At 43.2% G+C, this 21,329-nt stretch overlaps 1 protein-coding gene across 1 annotated transcript in view; it reads right to left on the reverse strand.

Moving 5' to 3' along the window:
• Positions 1-21,329, reverse strand: part of FURIN (furin, paired basic amino acid cleaving enzyme) — a 314,300-nt gene that overhangs the window by 275,381 nt on the left and 17,590 nt on the right. Inside the window, exon 2 of the mRNA XM_068275265.1 lies at positions 2,113-2,505. Coding sequence (XP_068131366.1) covers positions 2,113-2,283 — 171 coding nt within the window. The 5' untranslated portion in view covers positions 2,284-2,505. The remainder of the gene's footprint in view (positions 1-2,112; positions 2,506-21,329) is intronic.

Consider the following 21,329-nt stretch of genomic DNA (forward strand, 5'->3'; position numbering starts at 1 on the left):
CACTTGCAAATAATGCCCTGCAAATAATGCCCACTGTCTGCAGGCCGCCCCTTGTTTATCTGGTGCCCTAGGCCATGGCCTATGTGGCCTTGTCAGAAATCCGGCCATGTACATACACACTATACACACTATACACCATTCCTATGAAGGTTTAAATGCATTTCTGAAAGGTTCTTTACCCGCTATGCCACAGCACAGCAATTGGAAAGGTATTATCCTGAAATGTTCTGCATTTTACCATGCATCCACAGATGTGTGTGAGCTTTGATGATTTTATGGATAATAAAGATCCATATTCCACAGAGTTATAATATCCAAGCTGCCCATGTACTGCTGCAAATGTGAAGCTTGTAAATGCTGGAATTGTGAAATTTGCTACGACGTGCTGTGAATACGGCTCAATCCTTTGAGAATCCTCTTACAATTTTGAAAAAAAAAACAAAAATGTAAAAAAAAAAAAAGCAAACAAAAAAAACCTCATGTCAAACTGCTACTAGGCCAGTGTTGGTCAAAAGTAATTTGTGAAGCCTGCATTCTGACTTCGTATGTCCACACCATAGCCATTCTGGTCTTTAAAGACTGCTTGCCACACAAGACCTGCTGAATGCAGTCACAGTAGGAGAGCAGCTATGGGGCAGATCAGACAACTTTGTCTGGTCGCTACATGGAGCAAGGCGAATACGTATTGCCAGTGCTGTCTAAGCTGCGCCCCTGTGAACACCACTTCTTCTGTTGGCAGCCAGTCACATGGATCATCACCTGAGGGTATCTGGATTTTGCCCTGTATGATCTGGGCATGCTCAACTGCTTGAATCTATATAGATATGTTAAAAGAAAATACTGCATCCATCACTACTTAGTGCATTGTGTCACTGACCAGGTCCAAGCACATTACAGGTCAAATTGCTTGCTCTGCTCAATGGCTAAACAAGTAGAAGAAAAACTGACAAAATTATGGTGCTACATTTACAAATACAGTGGCAGCATATTTCTAGACAGACAGGTTCTCAAAGCAGTCATGTGATTGCGTCACACTAAATAAAAAACTTTATTTTCACTAACAAGCAGTATAAAGTATATTTAATTAAAGGAAACGACACATTGAAATTGCACCTGCAGTCTTTAAGCAAATATGTTTATAAGGAAGTTGAAAATGTATTGGCTTCAAATATATAGTTTGCACCAATATCGCCTCTGCAAGATACAGTACCCAATGCAAAGATTTTCACCAATGAAAGCACATCCAGTTATTTTTAATGGCACCTTTCACATAAGACAAGACATGACTTACAGTGTACCCAAGGCGACATGAAATAAAAGAGGTGTCTGAATAGTGCAAAATATTCATAACCAGGCTGTTTTACGTGTTCTATTTTGCTGCCATAAATAGTTAATTTCTAGGCATAGAAGTGACAGTAAATATCACTGATCAGCAGATTAGTCAAAGGTTTTTCTGGCAGAATACAACTTCTCAGCTCAGGAGAGAGATAAAAGGTCAATAGTTCAGGTATTTTAAGTCTGGGACACTTAATAGGCTGTTACTGGTTAGAGACAGCAAAACATTCAATCTACTTCGTAACTGTTTAAATATAAAAGAAAACCATGGCATACTTAAAGTCATTTTAGGAGTAGGAGGATAAATACAATGGTTTAGCATCAGTTTTTTCACCTCAGGTTCACTTTCAGGGCTGCAGCCACTTAGGGCGCACTCCACAGGTGACCAGGATTATTAGGGAGCATTGCCAAAAGGCTCCCAAAAAAAAAAAAAAAAAAAAAAAAAAAAAAAAAGTGTAAAAAGAAGCCTCAATGTAATGAAATGGGATCAGTGCTGCAACACAGGTGGCATGCGCTTCTGTAAGACACCTGCCTACCTGCATTACAAAGCAACAAAACAGTACACTCAGGTACCAACTCTCCCACATCCTAATCATCCAGCACTACTGTGGTTGCAAAAAACAGGACTACACTAGGCCTTCCAGACAATTTAAACACAGGAGTAAATAAACTATCCCCACATGAAATATACAAACTATTTCCTTCAATACTACTGATACAGGGTTTACAGTTCATTACACATCCACTTTAATGCAAGGATTATTCTAAATCACTCACCTGCCCATGGTTAATAAAACCATGTTTCTTTGCTATCCGATCAGCTGCTGCAGGGCCACCAGGTATCTGAACTGCCCATTTATTTGTATATACTTGGAGTCCAGTCAATTCTTTAAACAGCATGAATAGGGAAGTCCAAACTAAAAACAGTACAGTCGGCCTTAGATCCATGACAAAGCTTTGTGCTCCTGGGTGTATGCAATGCAGTTCTCCAAATGAAGTCAGATCAGACTCCTGACTCCGCACAATCTGCTTCCTCTGGGCAGGAACTTCGCTGAGTCCTGGGGATCATGGGGTCTTAAATCAATGTTCAATTGCTATGTAGAAGTAAAAATAATCCTCCTAATGATGCGGAAGACTCTGCAGCCAGGAAAGTTGGGTCCAGATATTATTCTGTATCCAGGGAGAAAAAGAGAAGGAGAAAACGTCTTTATGTCATGTGTTCTGCAACATACTACAAGAGAAAAGCAAAAAGGCTCCCACAAGACCAATTACAAGCAAAGAGAGCCCATATTAAAACCTCAGTACTGCCGCTCAAGGTCTAGGATTAAAATCTCTTATCCAGGAAAACATCTTAAGGGTTTGTGACATGTCGGAAAGCAAGCAAGCAAGCTACAGAGCAGTTTACTTTAAATCACTGGTCACATTTAGAGACCATTACGGTAGTAAATTTAGCATTGTGATACACATCAAAGTAATAAAGTTTGTTAGCAGCGTGCATTACTCATTTTCTTTTAACTGTACAGGATGTTGATGTATCCAGGGCTTCCGGTGGGAAAAGCTTAGCTTTATTCCTGCTGTTCAAGGGGGCAGTTTACTGTAATCCCTATCCAACAATAAACTCTAGTAATAGCATGCACACACTCTTTCTCCATGGCAACTTGCATTTCCCATTGGAGATCCTGGATACATTAACAGAAAACAGCAGGTAATACAGAGATTTTTATTTTCCTGACTTGCCTTATAATACCAAAATGTACTAGCAAGAAAACACACATACATGCACACAAATGCATATACAAAAATAAGTGTATTTCCCAAACAAACAAACGCACACCAAATAAAAGGTCATGGCTAGATTGTCTAAACACAACAAAACCACCACTACAATTTGTTTTGCCTGCCTACATAGATCCAAAATTACTTGTTGTCCAACTAGAATTCAAAGCATTTCTTAGCAAACAAAAAAAGTTACTAGGTTGCCATATACTCAGTCATATAAAGATTAAAAATTTTGCATTCCCTGTCTGCTTTGCACTGGAGTGTGCGCAACACACACACACACACACACACACACACACACACACACACACACACACACACACACACACACACACACACACACTCTCTCATTAGGCAGCTCAAACTAACTCCACCCTCTTTGCCAGACACTCCCCATGTGTTAGAAAAATGCCTAGGCTAGGAACATGACAGTGTACACAGCATAGGCACCCTCTGCAATCCTGCATTGAAGGATTTGGTGAGGTCACAACCATTACAAACAGCCATAAACAGCAGGAGTTGATATTCCTTTCATTATTATTAATTGTATTTGTAAAGTGCCAACATATTACACAGTGCTGAAAAATAAAAAGGCATACATACAATGTTAACATGGGGTGTCAGACAGAAACATAGCACACAGTTACAACGTAGCACTATACAAAGCAAACCGACAATTTGGGAGTCAGCCAAAGGGAAAAGTGCTATGATGGTGTTGGCATGATGAAGAAGGATACACTGCGGGGAGAAATCCTACCAAAGGCTTAGACTCTAAGGGGAGGAAGGAGGATACACTACATAAGTGGTGCAGAATATGTGCTCTGCAGAAAGAGTTGAAAGAACACTATCAATACCCAAGTGTTCTAAAATGACAATGTACAAATAATGTCCAAGTAGCGGTGTAAACATTTTCCTACTTTTCAGGTTAAACAGAGGCAAACGCTGTAATTCATTGTGCGTAAAGGTGTGACTCTGCAGTCTGACATGCTAAGAACAGTGTAATGTTGAAGCAGAGTTACATGAAAAAACAAAAGCCTGTCGGGCATCAGTTTTCACACACAAATGTTTATGTTGCACATAAGATACATTTCCTCTGCTCTCTGTGAGAGAAAGCTCTGCCTGTCTCACACTGAGCTCTATCTATCTATCTATCTATCTATCTATCTATCTATCTATCTATCTATCTATCTCTCTCTAAATACAGGTCCTTCTCAAAAAATTAGCATATTGTGATAAAGTTCATTATTTTCTTCATTATTTTCTGTAATGTACTGATAAATATTAGACTTTCATATATTTTAGATTCATTACACACAACTGAAGCAGTTCAAGTCTGTCTTTCTGTGTCTCAGGGACCATTTCCACTATCGCGAATTCGCATGCAAATTCGCATAGCAATACAAGTGAATGGGACTGTTTCCACTTGTCAGGATTCCTTTGCAGAAAAAATTCGGATGGCAGAGCCATCAGAATTCGCATACCGCATACCGCTATGCGAATCGCATACAATGTATTTAATAGGAAATTCGCATGAGGTTAGGGTATGCAAATTTTCATGCACATTTTTATGTGAATTCGCATAGAAACAATGGAAAAGCACACCAGCACTGCCATGGTTAAATTCGCATACATCGTCATCCATGCGAATTCGCATGAAAATTCGCATACACCCGCATGCGAAATTCACATCCGCATGCGAAGTTTTACCGCGGCGATTCGCACCGCACAAGTGGAAATGCAGCCTCACCCTCTTTCTTGAGGGTGTCAATGATGGTCAGCAGTCAGGTTGGCAGTCTTAACCATGATTGCGGTTTTGAGTAATGAACCAGGCTGGGAGTTTTTAAAAGCCTCAGGAATCTTTTGCAGGTGTTTAGAGTTAGTTGATTCAGATGATTAGGTTAATAGCTCGTTTAGAGAACCTTTTCATGATATGCTAATTTTTTGAGATAGGAATTTTGGGTTTTCATGAGCAGTATGCCAAATCATCAATATTAAAACAATAAAAGGCTTGAAGTACTTCAGTTGTGTGTACTGAATCTAAAATATATGAAAGTCTAATGCTTATCAGTACATTACATAAAATGATGAGCTTTATCACAATATGCTAATTTTTTGAGGAGACAGATTATATTTTGAGGAGACAGATTATATTTTGAGGAGACAGATTATATTTTGAGGAGACAGATTATATTTTGAGGAGACAGATTATATTTTGAGGAGACAGATTATATTTTGAGGAGATATAGTATATATATATATATATATAGATATAGATATAGATATAGATATAGATATAGATATAGATATAGATATAGATATAGATATAGATATAGATATAGATATAGATATAGATATAGATATAGATATAGATATAGATATAGATATAGATATAGATATAGATATAGATATAGATATAGATATAGATATAGATATAGATATAGATATAGATATAGATATATAGATAGATAGATAGAGGCCCTACCAGCCAGTTGACTACCAAAACAGGGCATAGATTTCAATTAGCTCGGAACTAAAGTAGTTAATCGATAGTGTTCCTTTAAGGCATGGGAGGGGGTAGGCCATCTTGAAATAGGTGTATTCTCAGGGTTTGCTTGAAGGTGTTGGAGGGAGTAAGCCTGATTGGTGGTAGAAGAATAGAGTTCCATAGGGTGGGGGTTGCACTAAAGAAGTCCAGCAAGTGCACATGGCAGTGAATGATGCGCAGGGTGGTCAGATGAAGGTCATGTGAGGACTGCAAGGGTGCAGCCAGGTGTGTGTGTGTGTGTGTGTGTGTGTGTGTGTGTGTGTGTGTGTGTGTGTGTGTGTGTGTGTGTGTGTGTGTGTGTGTGTGTGTGTGTGTGTGTGTGTGTGTGTGTGTGTGTGTGTGTGTGTGTGTGTGTGTGTGTGTGTGTGTGTGTGTGTGTGTGTGTGTGTGTGTGTGTGTGTGTAAGTCTTGTTTGTGCAGATTTGTAGGCCAGCCACAGAATCTTAAAATTGATACTGAAGCAGAGAAGGGAGCCAGTGCAGGGTTTTGCAGAGGGGAGGTGTGGATGTAGAGCTGTGTGAGCAATGGCTTAGGATTATGAAGAATCTTTTCAAGTTCAACTACTAAGGGCTCTTTCACACCAAAGCCCTTTTCTGCATTGTAACGCAAAGGCAGTTATTTGCGTTAACCAAGGTAAAATGAAAGTCCATAGACTTTCATTTTACCTTTCACACCCGACGCTGCGTTTCGGTACGTTGTGGCTTCCACGCACCCGGGAGTGTCAATCCGCCGGGACCCAGCGTTTTCCGTCGGGTTCAATTAATAGCTACCGCCGCTGATTGCGTTGCACCGCAGATACCCGACGACACGTCGCAGGCTATAAACGCGTGCAGGAGAACGGCTCCTCACGCGTTGTCTGGTATGAAAGGAGCCTCAGACAATTTTTAAATTCAGTAAAGAAACAACAAAACAACAAACACGTTAAACTCTGCAGGGAAACTCTGAAGCAACACTAGATCACTAAATAATAAAGAATATTAAGATGTAAGACACCATGTTGCCTATGCTGTCGACTTATCTGGCAGTCTCAGTGTTTAGAAATAGCTGGAAACCAAGAGCCTTTTTTATTTTTAATACAAGTGCAAAACTAAAAAAAAAAAAAAAAAATACACAAAAAAATACAAAAATTATAATAATGCATACAAAAAAAAATTCTTATGACTTCAGCTTCCTTTTTCCTACAGAAATAAATTGAACTCCACATGTGCTGCTGTTTATCGTAAGCTTGTAATAGGCTCTCTGCAGTTTCTCCCTGTCAGTAGAGCTTCATGCAGATAAAATGTAACTTATCAGCCCAGAACATTAGAAAGGACAGAGGAAAAAAATGGGCTCCTCACAGTGGTAGGCCTTCTTCCATTAAAAAGCTTCTAGAGCTAGCCAACTTATTTTGCCATTTTAGTTTAAAGCTGACAATTATAATAACTCTGCAGGCATTAGGCTCAGAGTCAACAGTTTTGTTTTTCATTTTAACATGCGTCACATAAGCAACCAGGGCCGAGGAGATAGAAATGCTTGGTATACATTTTAGTGGTTTAATGATAGTTTGTAATAGTCTTGGCCAAAGAGGTCAGTGTATACAGCTGACCACTCCTCCAGAAATCCAGCTTAGATTGTATTGTAGATGTAGGAGCTTTAAGCCCAATCTACACTATACGATTCTTTGTACGATTCGATTACGATTCTATTTACGATCCGATTAAATCCGAAATGTCCGATCGGGAGTCAATTCAATTTGATTTGCCATTGCAAAACAATGGCAAATCGAATTGAATCCAATCCCTATCGGACATGTCAGATTTAATCGGATCGTAAATAGAATCGTAATCGAATCGGACGAAGAATCGTATCGTGTAGATGGGGCTTAAAGGCTCATTTTACATAAGCAGCTGCAGGTGGTGGGAGGCACTCCGTATGAACAATTGGGAGGTGTCCTTCCCATGGAACTGAGCGTGGCTGTAGATGCACTCAGACACAATGAGGTAGGTTACTGCTACCGGGTAACCACAGCATATGTCAAACGCTGACACATGTGGGTTACAAAACGCTGCTACCAGTTACATTAAATATATCAGTGAAAAATTCACAGTGGGCATATTTGGCCTCGGTATGGTACCAAGAAGTTTTATTTGCATCATAAATATGGTAGTTTGAGGAATAAATACTTAGGAAAACCATCTGAGGAAGGCCTCCATTTGAAACATGTTGTGCTTGTGAACTGCATACTTCTAATACAGCTTGTGGCTGAAAAGCCCTTGGAGTGCTGTGTCCTTTTTCAAATACTGTTGAAAAGCCAGCAACATACAATGTTTTTTCTTCACTATAGACAGACAGTCAGTGCGGCCAAAGTGTCACTTCATCAAAAAAATAAATAAAAAGCACGACATTAACAAAACTGTCCTGAAGTAAGCTACCTCAGCAAAGAAGGAGAAAGATGGGAATCACCCTGACCCTTTCAACACTACAGAATTTTCTTCGAAATACATGTCAAGCAAAATGTCTTCTCCAGTCAGCCATTATATGCTGAGGCAACATTTCACTTTTGCTGTAACAGAAGAAAATCAACTTCAGACTAGTAAATACCGCCAATGGGCAACTCTTATCCTGTCAAGCAGCATATTCTTCAAGTGAATACTGAAAAAATATTACTCTCACTTCAGTATCTCTTATCCAATCATGTACGATCATTCACTATTAAACTCCATGCTTAAGCCGCTAGAATGCACAGTATGCTGCACTTCAAACGAACGTGCAGCGTTACTGTGTACCGCAACGTGGGCACTGAACAGCCCATTGATTTTTCATTGCTGTGCGGTGGGCCGCGTTACAGGCTGCACTAACGTGTGCCTGTAACGGCACACTGTGAAAGCAGCCTTAAACAAAAAAAAAAACAAAAAAAAAAAGAGTAGTTATAACAAGTTATAAGCAAATGAATGAAAGGAGCACTGACAGGTGAAAATTGCTGTTTTTTCATAGGAAAAACCCTTGGAGGCGAAGTGGTTAAATACTTTCACACAAGAGGCTGAAGTCTGCGAATTGCCAGATTGTAAGCTCCTGCCGTATACTGACCAGGTACTTGCTAGTGTTCCACAAAAGCAGCCCAGCAGCAGCCAATGCCGTACTGAGCCACATTTGAGCATGGCTCATTTTTTTGCAGTCAAGTGGAACCTTCATTTATTTATTTATGGACCAGCCATATTTGACCATTTCTGTTAGGGCTCTTTCACACTAGAGGCTGCGGTAGAAAAGGCTGAAAGTCAGCCTTTTGCTTAACGCCAATACATAGCGTTTTCAAAGCGTTTTGAAAGAGTTTTACAGCCCATATAAAAATGTCTTTTTTTCTTCTATAAAAATAAGTGAACAAGATAGCTGTAAAACGCTCTGAAAAGGCTTTGAAAACGCTGAAGTTGGCGTTTTCCATTGACTATCATTGAAACGCCAACAGCCAACTTTGGCTGTAAACAGCCTTGAAAAAGCTCCTGGGAGCGTTGAAACGCAACGCTCCAAAACGCCGAGTTAGATGTGAAAGGTAAAATGAAAGTCTATGGACTTTTTTACCTAGCAAAACGCCAACTTCGGCCGTGGCGTTAAAACGCCGAAAAATCCCTCTGGTGTGAAAGGGCCCTCAAACACTCAATGGCTGGTAAAAAACAAACAAACAAACAAGTGACTTAGGAGACAAGAGAAGAACCGGGCTAAGAAACAGCATTGTTTACATGAAGAGAAATGTTTTACTATCTCAAAGGACATGAAAAAAATATATTTTCAATAACTTAGGTAACGAAGAGGTTACTTCAATCTAACATATTTCAAATTTCTGCTTATATTAAAAAAAAAAAAAAAAAAAAAAAAAAAGGTTTTTAAAATGGCAAATGTTCAGGACGATAGCATGATCAACGTTATGAAATTATAAAATATGTTAAAATTCTGCCCATATATGTGCAGGTGTTCATCAATTGATTACATTTTCTTGCAGTAACTGAAGCAAAAAGTTGATGCAGTTTATATTTAAATCTTGGTCCATGCTCTCCATGCGAGCGCAAAACAGAACCATGGCAATTTAAAAAATACCTCAGACATCGTAAAGTCCTATTGCTGACAATAAGATCATTGCTGTGTGGCTGCCAGTGACATGGAAATGTTATAAAATACACACATACATTCTCATACAAAAACGAAAGTTTGCTTTCTTAAACCAGAAAGAATTTGTGATAATTCAGGTTGGAGTGAGCTTGAGATGTCTCCCAAGGCATCACTGCTGAATGTATGCAAATTAACCATTGACCAGCTCATACAAAGACAGGTGTGAAGACTTCTGTTACACTCAACTATCCAAACTGATGAGGACATCCTTTTTATTGTCAAAGGAACGAAAATGATTGCATACAAAAATAGCCACTCATTCAGTCCTAGCCATGAACTAGTATGCTGGCAAATAGCTCTGCCAATAGAGGGATAAGCTATACAGATGATTTCCATTTGTGTAACAGCTTGATGATGCTGGAAATTGATCACGCTCCAGTGAAACACTGGATAGTAATCTGACCTGACACACAAGCAGCTCACCGACATCAGATGCTGCTGAACATGGAAGCAAGAGCAAAACACTGACAAATGATGTTCTTATGGAGGGATGCCTACAGACATGAGATGATAGTTGGACGATTAGCTCGGTCTAGCTTTCCTGATCCTGGTGACTTCACTACAAATCTACACTTACAGCAACATGATAACCAGGATCCAGCCAATTATACTTTCACTATAAGATAGCAAAAACTATCCCAGACACCAAGTGTCAGTTCTGAAAATAAATTGCTCAGTTTATATGCCATTAACACAATGCTATGTAACATTAAAAAAAGGTATACAAGATAGGGACAATAGGTTAATGCTTTACCTGAATTTGTAAATCGGAGCACTGTGTCTAAAGTATACCCCTTTGTCCCAACACCATCTCCAGTGTCCCCCTCCCTACTGCACACCTTCTGTCCCCCGTGCCTTCCACTGTCCTTGTGTGTCCAGTCTGTGCTTTCACTACCTCCTGTGCCCCCTTTGTGCCTCCACTACATCACCTGTGCCCACTTTGTCACCTCTCACCCCCCTTGTGCCACTGTCTCTCCTCTGCTCCTCTCTCCACTGCTTTCTACTCACATCCCCTTTGTGCCTCCACTACATCACCTGTGCCCACTTTGTCACCTCTCACCCCCCTTGTGCCACTGTCTCTCCTCTGCTCCTCTCTCCACTGCTTTCTACTCACATCCAAGGCAGCCCCACACTGCTCCAGACTCACTATGGTCTCAGTCTCTATCAGCTACGGCTCACAGTAATGAAGGGGGGGGGGGGGGGGGGAGAATCTGTGCACAGAACTAAGCCAAGAAAATACTTAGGGTTGGAATTGAAGAGGAACTTTTAACCAAATTATTGAACTGCATTCTAATCAGTAGCTGATACCGCACTTTCCCCACGAGAAACCTTTACCTTTTCTAAAATACATGGGGGGGGGGGGGGGGGGATCTGTATGGCTGAAGTTGTGGTGAAACCCCTCCCACAGTGTGATGTCAAGACCACGGCCCTGACAGTTTGCTCTCAGTGAACATCATTGCATTGTGGGAAACAGCTTTTTCCAATTGCCAAGCAAGCAGTATCTCCCTCTGAGCATAGAACTGTCAGTAACGAACATTCCATACAGATTACCTGGCAGAACTAAAGAGGTCACCACCAGTGATGCATTGCAGAATGTACATCAAGGAGAGGGAATATTTTACAACAGGCAAACTGACTACCGTAAATTATATATAAATTAATATTGTAAAATAACTTTTATTCAACATTTTATTTTCACCACAGTTCCTCTTTAATTGATCAGTTTGAGGAGTTTATAATAAAAAAAAAAAAAAAAACACACACACACACACACCAAAACCCAACTACCTTGTGTGGTTGCCAAGCAACAACAACGACAACATTCTGGCCAAACGCCACAGCACCTTATTAATGGACTGTCAACCATATGAAAGTCTCTATTCATGATTTAACCTTCACTAGTAAAAGCCTCCATAAACTCATGGCAACAATCTGGTTAGGTTTTACATGTCTATTATAGTATTCATCAATTCAAAAAGTAAAAAAAAATCCAAACCTCGAAACTATTAAAATATTACAGTTCTAAAAGGAAGAGGTTTCAAAAGCAAGGTCCCCAGCTGTCACTGATCATATTTCATTCCACTGACTGGTGGTTTTATTTGCTAAACACCTTATGCAGTAACTGCTAATCCATGGGCAGATTTGTAGAAGCTTTCTATGGAGACTTGTCATGAGCCATTAGTCACAGCACTGAGTTACAGATCTCTGTGAAACAAGTCCCATCACATATAGTGATGGAACAGTCCTAGGTGTATACGTGTGACTAACGCTCAGAGCAGAGCATGCTGTGATCCAACAGCCTGATGACTAATGGGAGGCAGCCGGAGCTGCTGCTCTGCAAGAAACTGACCTGATAAGGTCCTCATCACACTCTGAGGGCTGGTGCACACCAAAACCCGCTAGCAGATCCGCAAAATGCTAGCAGATTTTGAAACGCTTTTTCTTCTTTTTCTGTAGCGTTTCAGCTAGCGTTTTGCGGTTTTGTCTAGCGGTTTTGGTATAGTAGATTTCCTGTATTGTTACAGTAAAGCTGTTACTGAACAGCTACTGTAACAAAAAACGCCTGGCAAACCGCTCTGAAGTGCCGTTTTTCAGAGCGGTTTGCGTTTTTCCTATACTTAACATTGAGGCAGAAACGCATCCGCAATCCAAAAAATGCCTCACCCAGGCATTTTTCGTTTCTGCAAAACGCCTCCCGCTCTGGTGTGCACCACCCCATTGAGATACATTGACCAAGCAGATCCGCAGCCGCAAGCAGATCTGAAAACGCCCAAAAAGCCGCTCGGTGTGCACCAGCCCTGAATAAGCAAGTCTATGCCCCAATGAAAGCAGGGAAGGGCTTTCAGATCCCCTCTATAATTTGCTTGGCTCTACAAGTAGACCTGTGGCGTGAGGTCACTACAAGTGCGGGAAGCAGGCTTCCTACACTGCACTGACCGCAGCCAGCCTGTCTCTGCTATGTGCAGGTATTGACATGCTGTGGTCTGGAAGAGTTTAACCCCTCTGCAGCTATTCAACTTAACCAATGCTTAAACATGTATTCAATGATCCCATAGAAAACACTGCATAAACACTGCACTGCTTCCTCCTTTAAAATTGCTCAATTATATAGCAACATTATCTTCCGCCTTGCTGTACTACTAAGGGCATTCAATACCCTTTACATGGACAAACGAGGGCAATACAGACTGAACACAGCTGCACAGCGCACACTGTACTAACTGCACATATATAAAACAGCAAGGAATTTACAGCAAAACTAACATAGGAGGGGAAAAGCCATAACAAACATGCTTACATTATCAAGTCCTGTACAAACCCTGAATATTCATCTCCTGGGGGAAAGAAAATAAAAAATAAATAAATAAAAACGAGATACATGTCCTGACAGTAATTACACCCGAAATGAGTCAATCGAGAGAGATATATATAGAGATAGAGATAGATAGATATATCGTATATACTCGCAAGCAAGCCGACCCGCATGTAAGCCGACCCCCCCACTTTTACCCCAAAGAACAGGAAAAAATGATTGACCCTCATGTAAGCCGGGGGTAGGAAACGCTGGCCGCGTGATCCCCCCAGTATGTCCTAGTATAGCTAGTATAGTGCCCAGTATAGGTAGGTAGTGCTCAGTATAGCAAGTAAAATGCCCCAGTATAGCTAGTATAGTGCTCAGTATAGCTAGTATAGTGCTCAGTATAGCTAGTATAGTGCTCAGTATAGCTAGTATAGTGCTCAGTATAGTGCTCAGTATAGCTAGTATAGCTGCTCAGTATAGCTAGTGAAGTGCCCCAGTTTAGCTAGTATAGTGCTCAGTATAGTGCCCCATTATAGCTAGTATAGTGCCCCATTATAGCTAGTATAGTGCCCCCAGTATAGCTAGTATAGTGCCCCCAGTATAGCTAGTATAGTGCTCAGTATAGTGCCCCATTATAGCTAGTATAGTGCCCCCAGTATAGCTAGTATAGTGCCCCCAGTATAGCTAGTATAGTGCCCCCAGGCCAGTATAGCTAGTATAGTGCTCAGTATAGTGCCCCATTATAGCTAGTATAGTGCCCCATTATAGCTAGTATAGTGCCCCCAGTATAGCTAGTATAGTGCCCCCAGTATAGCTAGTATAGTGCCCCCAGGCCAGTATAGCTAGTATAGTGCTCAGTATAGTGCCCCATTATAGCTAGTATAGTGCCCCCAGTATAGCTAGTATAGTGCCCCATTATAGCTAGTATAGTGCCCCCAGTATAGCTAGTATAGTGCCCCATTATAGCTAGTATAGTGCCCCATTATAGCTAGTATAGTGCCCCATTATAGCTTGCACAGTGCCCCAGTATGGGTGGGTGGGTAGATGCTGTCCCTCCCCGCTCCCCCCGCGGCAGCCGCTGCTATTACCTTAGGCGGCGCCGCTTCCTCTATCCCCGTCCTCCTCCGGGCGGTAACTCATTCACAGCAGCGCGCCTCTCGCTGCTGTGATGACGAGGAAACCATAGAGAGCGGCTTCCTGTAGCGCGATGCCGTTACTATGGGAACCGCTCTCTATGGTTTCCTGCGTCATCACAGCAGCGGGGGGCGCGCTGCTGTGAATGAGTTACCAGAGGAGGACGGGGATAGAGGCAGCGGCGCCGCCTAAGGTAATAGCAGCGGTGGCCGCGGGGGGGAGCGGGGAGGGACAGCACCTATCCACCCACCCATGACTCGCAAGCAAGCCGACCCCCCAACTTTTGGCCCACTTTTGGGGGGTCAAAAATTCGGCTTGCTTGCGAGTATATACGGTATATAGATATCTCTCTAGATATCTCTATATCTCTCTAGATATCTCTATATCTCTCTAGATATCTCTATATCTCTCTAGATATCTCTATATCTCTCTAGATATCTCTATATCTCTCTATCTCTCTATAGATATAGATATATATATATATAGATAGATATATATATAAAATATATATCAATAAAAAGAAAAAACACACATTCAAATGTATGGGCAACTACTGTCCTAAAGTGAGAGATGGAACCTGCATACTTACTCTGGGTCAGTGACTCAGAAACTTAAGGCTAGTACACACTAGCAATTTTGATTGGCCAATGATTGGTCAATTTTACCACCTCCATGTAGTATGAGGGCCAAACAGATTTTCAATTCTACGTAGATTATATAGGTAAATGGTCATACTACATGGAGGTGGTAGAATTGACCAATGATTGGCCAATCAAAATGGCTAGTGTGTACTAGGCTTAAGGCTAGCTTCACACTCTGTGGAGTTGTAATGTGGACAGTCACATCAAAATGCTTCACAACAACTTCTTGAGATAACTGATAGTTTTCCAGGATCCAGATGGCCGGATCCGTACGCTCGGTTACGCAAGAAAAAATAAATAAAATAAATAAAAAGTAGATGTGAACCAGGCCTAAGAGGGACACCTTTAAAGGGAACCTAAACTGAGAAGAATATGGATTTTTCCCTTTCAAAATACCAGTTGCCGGACTCCCATGCTGATCCTCTGTCTCTAAAGCTGGCCATACACTGACCCGATTTGCGGCCGTTTCGACAGCAGATTCGATCACTGGTATCGAATCTGCTGCCAATCGTTCGCGCTAAACGCACCCGCCGATCCAATTTCCTCCCAAAATCGGATCGGTCCGTCGAACGCGCCGTGCAGAAAAATACCGTCGATCGCCCGCGGGTAGGGAGCGCGTCGCTAGCGGCGGCCGATCTGGTATACATTACCTGTCGCTGGCTCCCGGGCATCTTCTCCGCGCTGCACCGCTCTGTTCCTGCTTCCATCCCAGCGTACATTAACTTCCTGTGTCACTGCAGTGACCATGAAGTTCAGATAGAGGGCGCTCTATTTGAACTTCCTGGTCACGGAGTGACACAGTGTACGCTGGGATGCGGTGCAGCGCGGAGAAGAGGACCCGGAGCCAGCTTTAGGTAATGTATACGGGGGGGGGGGGGGGGGGGGGGGGGGACAGGCGGCAGGAGCAGCTCAACAGATTGTGATCGGTTTCAGGCTGAAACCGATTCACAATCTGTTTGCAGTAAAGGCAGCCATACGATCCCTCTCTGATCAGATTCGATCAGATAGGGATCTGTCAGCTTGTCGATCTAATGGCAAATCGACCAGTGTATGGCTACCTTAACACTTTTAGCCACAGCCCCTCAACAAGCATGCAGATCAGGTGCTCTGACTGAAGTCAGACTGGATTAGCCGCATGCTTGTTTCAGGTGTGTGATTCAGCCACCACTGCAGCCAAAGATCAGCAGGACTGTCAAGCAACTGGTATTTTTAAAAGGAAACAACCATATCCCTTCTCAGTTAAGGTTCCCTTTAAAGGACAACTGTAGTGAGAAGTATATGGAGGCTACCATATTTATTTCATTTTTAACAATACCAGTTGCCTGGTAGCTCTGCTGATCTATTTGGGGGCAGTAATGTCTGAATTGCACCAGAAACAAGCATGCAGCTAATCTTGTTAGAGACCCCTGATCTGCTGCATGCTTGTTCAGGGTCTATGGCAAAAAGTATTAGAGGCAGAGGATGAGCAGGACCGGCAGGCAACTGGTAAAAGGAAATATATATGGCAGCTTCCATACCCCTCTTGCTTCAGTCGTCCTTTAAAACACGTCCTTGCCACATCCCTAGTCAAGCATATCATAAAGAATTCATAAGCAAAAGATGTAATTTTATCATTCGAACCACACTGGTCCTCTTATCACTAAGTTTCCTTTATATTAACATAAAATCAAATACAGTACATTTTTCAGTTGAAAGATATATTTATATAAATTAGGGGTAAGACGACGAATCCGGCGAATCCACGAATCCCTCGAATATTGGGAAATATTCGAGATTCGTGGATTCGAATCCCGACGCCATTTTTCACTTTCCGAATCTGCCGAATCCCGACGCTGCATCGCCGCTCCCCCCGCCCGCGCTCGTCCTCCCCCGACCTTCTCCGACCCCCCCGCGCCTCCTCCGTTCGCCAGCATCAACTCACCTGAGCGGAGCGCACAGAGCGGCCGACCTCTCGCCGACTTCCTGGTTCCCCCTAGTGACCGGCTCTTACAATGATGTCATCAGTAAGAGCCGGTCCGGCCACTAGAGGGAACAGGGAAGTATCGAAGAGGTCTGCCGCTCTGCGCTCCACGGACAGGTGAGTAGATATTCATGCAGGGGTGAGCGGAGGAGGCACGGGGGGGGAGCGGAGGAGGCATGGGGGGAGCGGAGGAGGCACGGGGGGAGCGGAGGAGGCACGGGGGGGGGGGGGGGGGGGGCGGAGGAGGCCGGGGAGGGGGGTTGGCGGTGAGTGGAGGAGGCATGGGAGGCCCCTATATCTACCTACAGGCCCCTATACATACCTACAGGCCCCTATACCTACCTACCCACCTACAGGCCCCTATACCTACCTACCCACCTACAGGCCCCTATACCTACCTAAAGTCCCGTATACCTACCTACCCATCTACCTACCTACAGGTAGGTACCTATACCTACCCACCTACAGGCCCCTATACCTACCTACCTAAAGGCCCCTATACCTACCTACCTAAAGGCCCCTATACCTACCTACAGGCCCCTATACCTACCTACCCACCTACAGGCCCCTATACCTACCTACCCACCTACCTACCTACCTACCTACCTACCTACAGGCCCCTATACCTACCCACCCATCTACCTACCTACAGGCCCCCCTACCTACCTACGTAAAGGCCCCTATACCTACCTACCTACAGGCCCCTACACCTACCTAAAGGCCCCTACACCTACCTACCTAAAGGCCCCTATACCTACCTACAGGCCCCTACACCTACCTACCCACCTACCTAAAGGCCCCTATACCTACCTACCTACATACCTACTTATACTGAAGGTCCCTTTACCTACCTACCTAAAGGCCCCTACACCTACCTACCTAAAGGCCCCTATACCTATCCACCCATCTACCTACCTACAGGCCCCCCTACCTACCTACGTAAAGGCCCCTATACCTACCTACCTAAAGGCCCCTACACCTACCTACCTACAGGCCCCTACACCCACCTAAAGGCCCATACACCTACCTACCTAAAGGCCCCTATACCTACCTACCTACAGGCCCCTACACCTACCTACCCACCTACCTAAAGGCCCCTATACCTACCTACCTACATACCTACCTATACTGAAGGTCCCTTTACCTACCTACCTAAAGGCCCCTACACCTACCTACCTAAAGGCCCCTATACCTAGCCACCCATCTACCTACCTACAGGCCCCCCTACCTACCTACGTAAAGGCCCCTATACCTACCTAAAGGCCCCTACACCTACAGGCCCCTACACCTACCTAAAGGCCCCTATACCTACCTACCTACCTACAGGCCCCTACACCTACCTACCCACCTACCTAAAGGTCCCTTTACCTACCTAAAGGCCCCTACACCTACCTAAAGGCCCCTATACCTACCTAAAGGCCCCTATACCTACCTACATACCTACCTATACTTAAGGCCCTATACCCTGTACCTATACTGAAGGTCCCTTTACCTACCTACCTAAAGGCCCCTATACCTACCTACCTAAAGGCCCCTATACCTACCTACCTAAAGGCCCCTATACCTACCTACCTAAAGGCACCTATACCTACCTACATACCTACCTATACTTAAAGAGAACCCGAGGTGGGTTTGAAGAATATTATCTGCATACAGATGCTGGATCTGCCTATACAGCCCAGCCTCTGTTGCTATCCCAAACCCCCCTAAGGTTCCCCTGCACTCTGCAATCCCTCATAAATCACAGCCATGCTGCTGACAAACAGCTTGTCAGAGCTGGCTGTGTTTATCTCTATAGTGTCAGTCTGCTGCTCTCCCCTCCTCCTGCAGAACTCCAGTCCCCGCCTGCATCCCTTCCCTCCCTGCTGATTGGAGGGAAGGGACGGGGGCAGGGACCGGAGCTATGCAGGAGGCGGGGGAGCAGCTGAGACTGACACTACAAATGTAAACACAGCCTCACAGCACGGCTGTGATTTATGAGGGATTGCAGAGTGCAGGGGGACCTTAGGGGGGTTTGGGATAGCAACAGAGGCTGGTCTGTATAGGCAGATCCAGCCTCTGTATGCAGATAACATTCTTTAAACACACCTCGGGTTCTCTTTAAGGCCCTATACCCTATATACCTATACTGAAGGTCCCTTTACCTACCTACCTATACTGAAGGCCCCTATACCTAGTTAACTACCAATACTGAAGGCCCATATACCCTGCTACCTATACTGAAGGCCCATATACCCTGCTACCTTTACTGAAGGCCCATATACCCTGCTACCTATACTGAAGGCCCATATACCCTGCTACCTATACTGAAGGCCCATATACCCTGCTACCTATACTGAAGGCCCATATACCCTGCTACCTATACTGAAGGCCCATATACCCTGCTACCTATACTGAAGGCCCATATACCCTGCTACCTATACTGAAGGCCCATATACCCTGCTACCTATACTGAAGGCCCATATACCCTGCTACCTATACTAAAGGCCCATATACACTGCTTCCTATACTGAAGGCCCATATACCCTGCTACCTTTACTGAAGGCCCATATACCCTGCTACCTATACTGAAGGCCCATATACCCTGCTACCTATACTGAAGGCCCATATACCCTGCTACCTATACTGAAGGCCCATATACCCTGCTACCTATACTGAAGGCCCATATACCCTGCTACCTATACTGAAGGCCCATATACCCTGCTACCTATACTTAGGGCCCCTATACCTTGCTACCTATACTGAAGGCCCCTATACCTTGCTACCTGTACTGAAAGCTACCCATATTGAAGGCACCCATACCTAGCTAGCTATACTGAAGGCACCTTTACCTCGCTACCTATGCCTGGGTACCTATACTGCGGGCAACTATACCATGGATCGCACAATTCTTATGTGCAGGATTCGTTAGATTCGGGGTTCGAAAGGTTCGAGATATTCGAGAACCTTTATAGATTCGGATCCGGATTCGAAGAAATTGTGGATTCGTCCCATCCCTAATATAAATCTTTACATCAGTCGTGAAAGGGGGATAATTGAGGAAGAAAGAGGCACGGAGGGACTGGGTTCCAAAAAAGAGGGACATTTGGGAGCTCTGAATCACATCAGATAACGAATCCACTGTGATGATTCAATTTGTTCTCACCACGCCGTTGGTGTCCATGTAATGGACACGTCATCTATGTCATGTTCAACCTCTGGTGTCCGGAAAAGTTGTGCAGGATGAGACTGTGTCCCATCAGCGCAACAGACACAATGGACATGTCAGAATGGATCTTGTACTTAAAATAGGATCCGTTGATATGTCCAATTGTCCATTGTTGCACATTTCCCTTTGTAGGGTGACCCTATTAATCGGTTTCTGCTCCTTCCCTTCTTTCTGTGGCCAGAAAGCTTCAATATCACTTTACTTTATTTTTGCTTGTGTGAACATGGAGGTAGCCAAGCCTAAATAAATCTTCTGAATAGCTGAAGAGGTTGGAGACCTGGGCATCTGCTAGCCAATCGTACATAGACTGGGCAAAACCCCAGGCTACCTCCCACAATGTAAGTGCCAGTTTCTGCTCCAAGCTATACATTTATAGCACTGATTTAGGTGGACTTGAGATGCTTATCCTAAGTAGCAGGACTTAAATTTAACACAAAAATATATGAAGCCCACAAAAGCTTCTGCTAGACTGTACGATACTTTAATATAAAGGAGGCAGAATAGCAGCAGAAATACCACATAATAAAGTTCTGAAAACTGAAAATCATTTTGCTGCTTGTAAATTGAATGCTTTTTACATTCGAGTTCTCTAATGCAAGTTTAGAAATTAACTGGCTTGGAAAAAGAAAAAATATAATACACACACACACACACACAGCTTTTAAAAATAAAATATAGAGACAAGGAATGGAAAACGAAAGAGCCAATAAGATGTAAACTGTTTATTGCAACCTTAAAAGACTACTAAAGTGAAACTGTTCACATTCCACAACCCTTATACTCTAATAAAAGGACCAGTACATAAAAAAAGAAAAGTGGATCTTTACTAAGATCACGAAACCTGCCATTGCTGACCTGGCACAAGTATTAATTGTCTGACTATGGCACTTACCTCCTGGCTTCAGTAGGTCCCATCACATACCTGTAACATGCATGGTAGCTCTGTGACATTGTTACTGATCCTCATACTTATTCTGGGCTAGTAACTTGGGTAATCTTAAATGCATGGGATTACTACACAATAAGGAAGCTGCATTTTTATTTTTATTTTTAATTCCCAGAGTTCTGCAATGGCAGATTTCATAATATTCCAGATAGGGCGTGAGAAACTTCTGGAAAAGCCTCTTCTTAAGAAAGATTTTCTTTATTTTGCCTCAGGTACACTCAGTACATTTCTGTCACCAAAAGCACTTGTTCAGGTGATCCCAGATACTGGTGGCCTCCAATTTAACAGTCTGTCAAGCTGCTAAATACTCTGCTGCCCTCTATTAGGTTTCCCTTCTGCG

Source organism: Hyperolius riggenbachi, chromosome 3 (genome assembly GCF_040937935.1).
Source record: "Hyperolius riggenbachi isolate aHypRig1 chromosome 3, aHypRig1.pri, whole genome shotgun sequence".
NCBI classification, from domain to species: Eukaryota; Metazoa; Chordata; class Amphibia; order Anura; family Hyperoliidae; genus Hyperolius; species Hyperolius riggenbachi.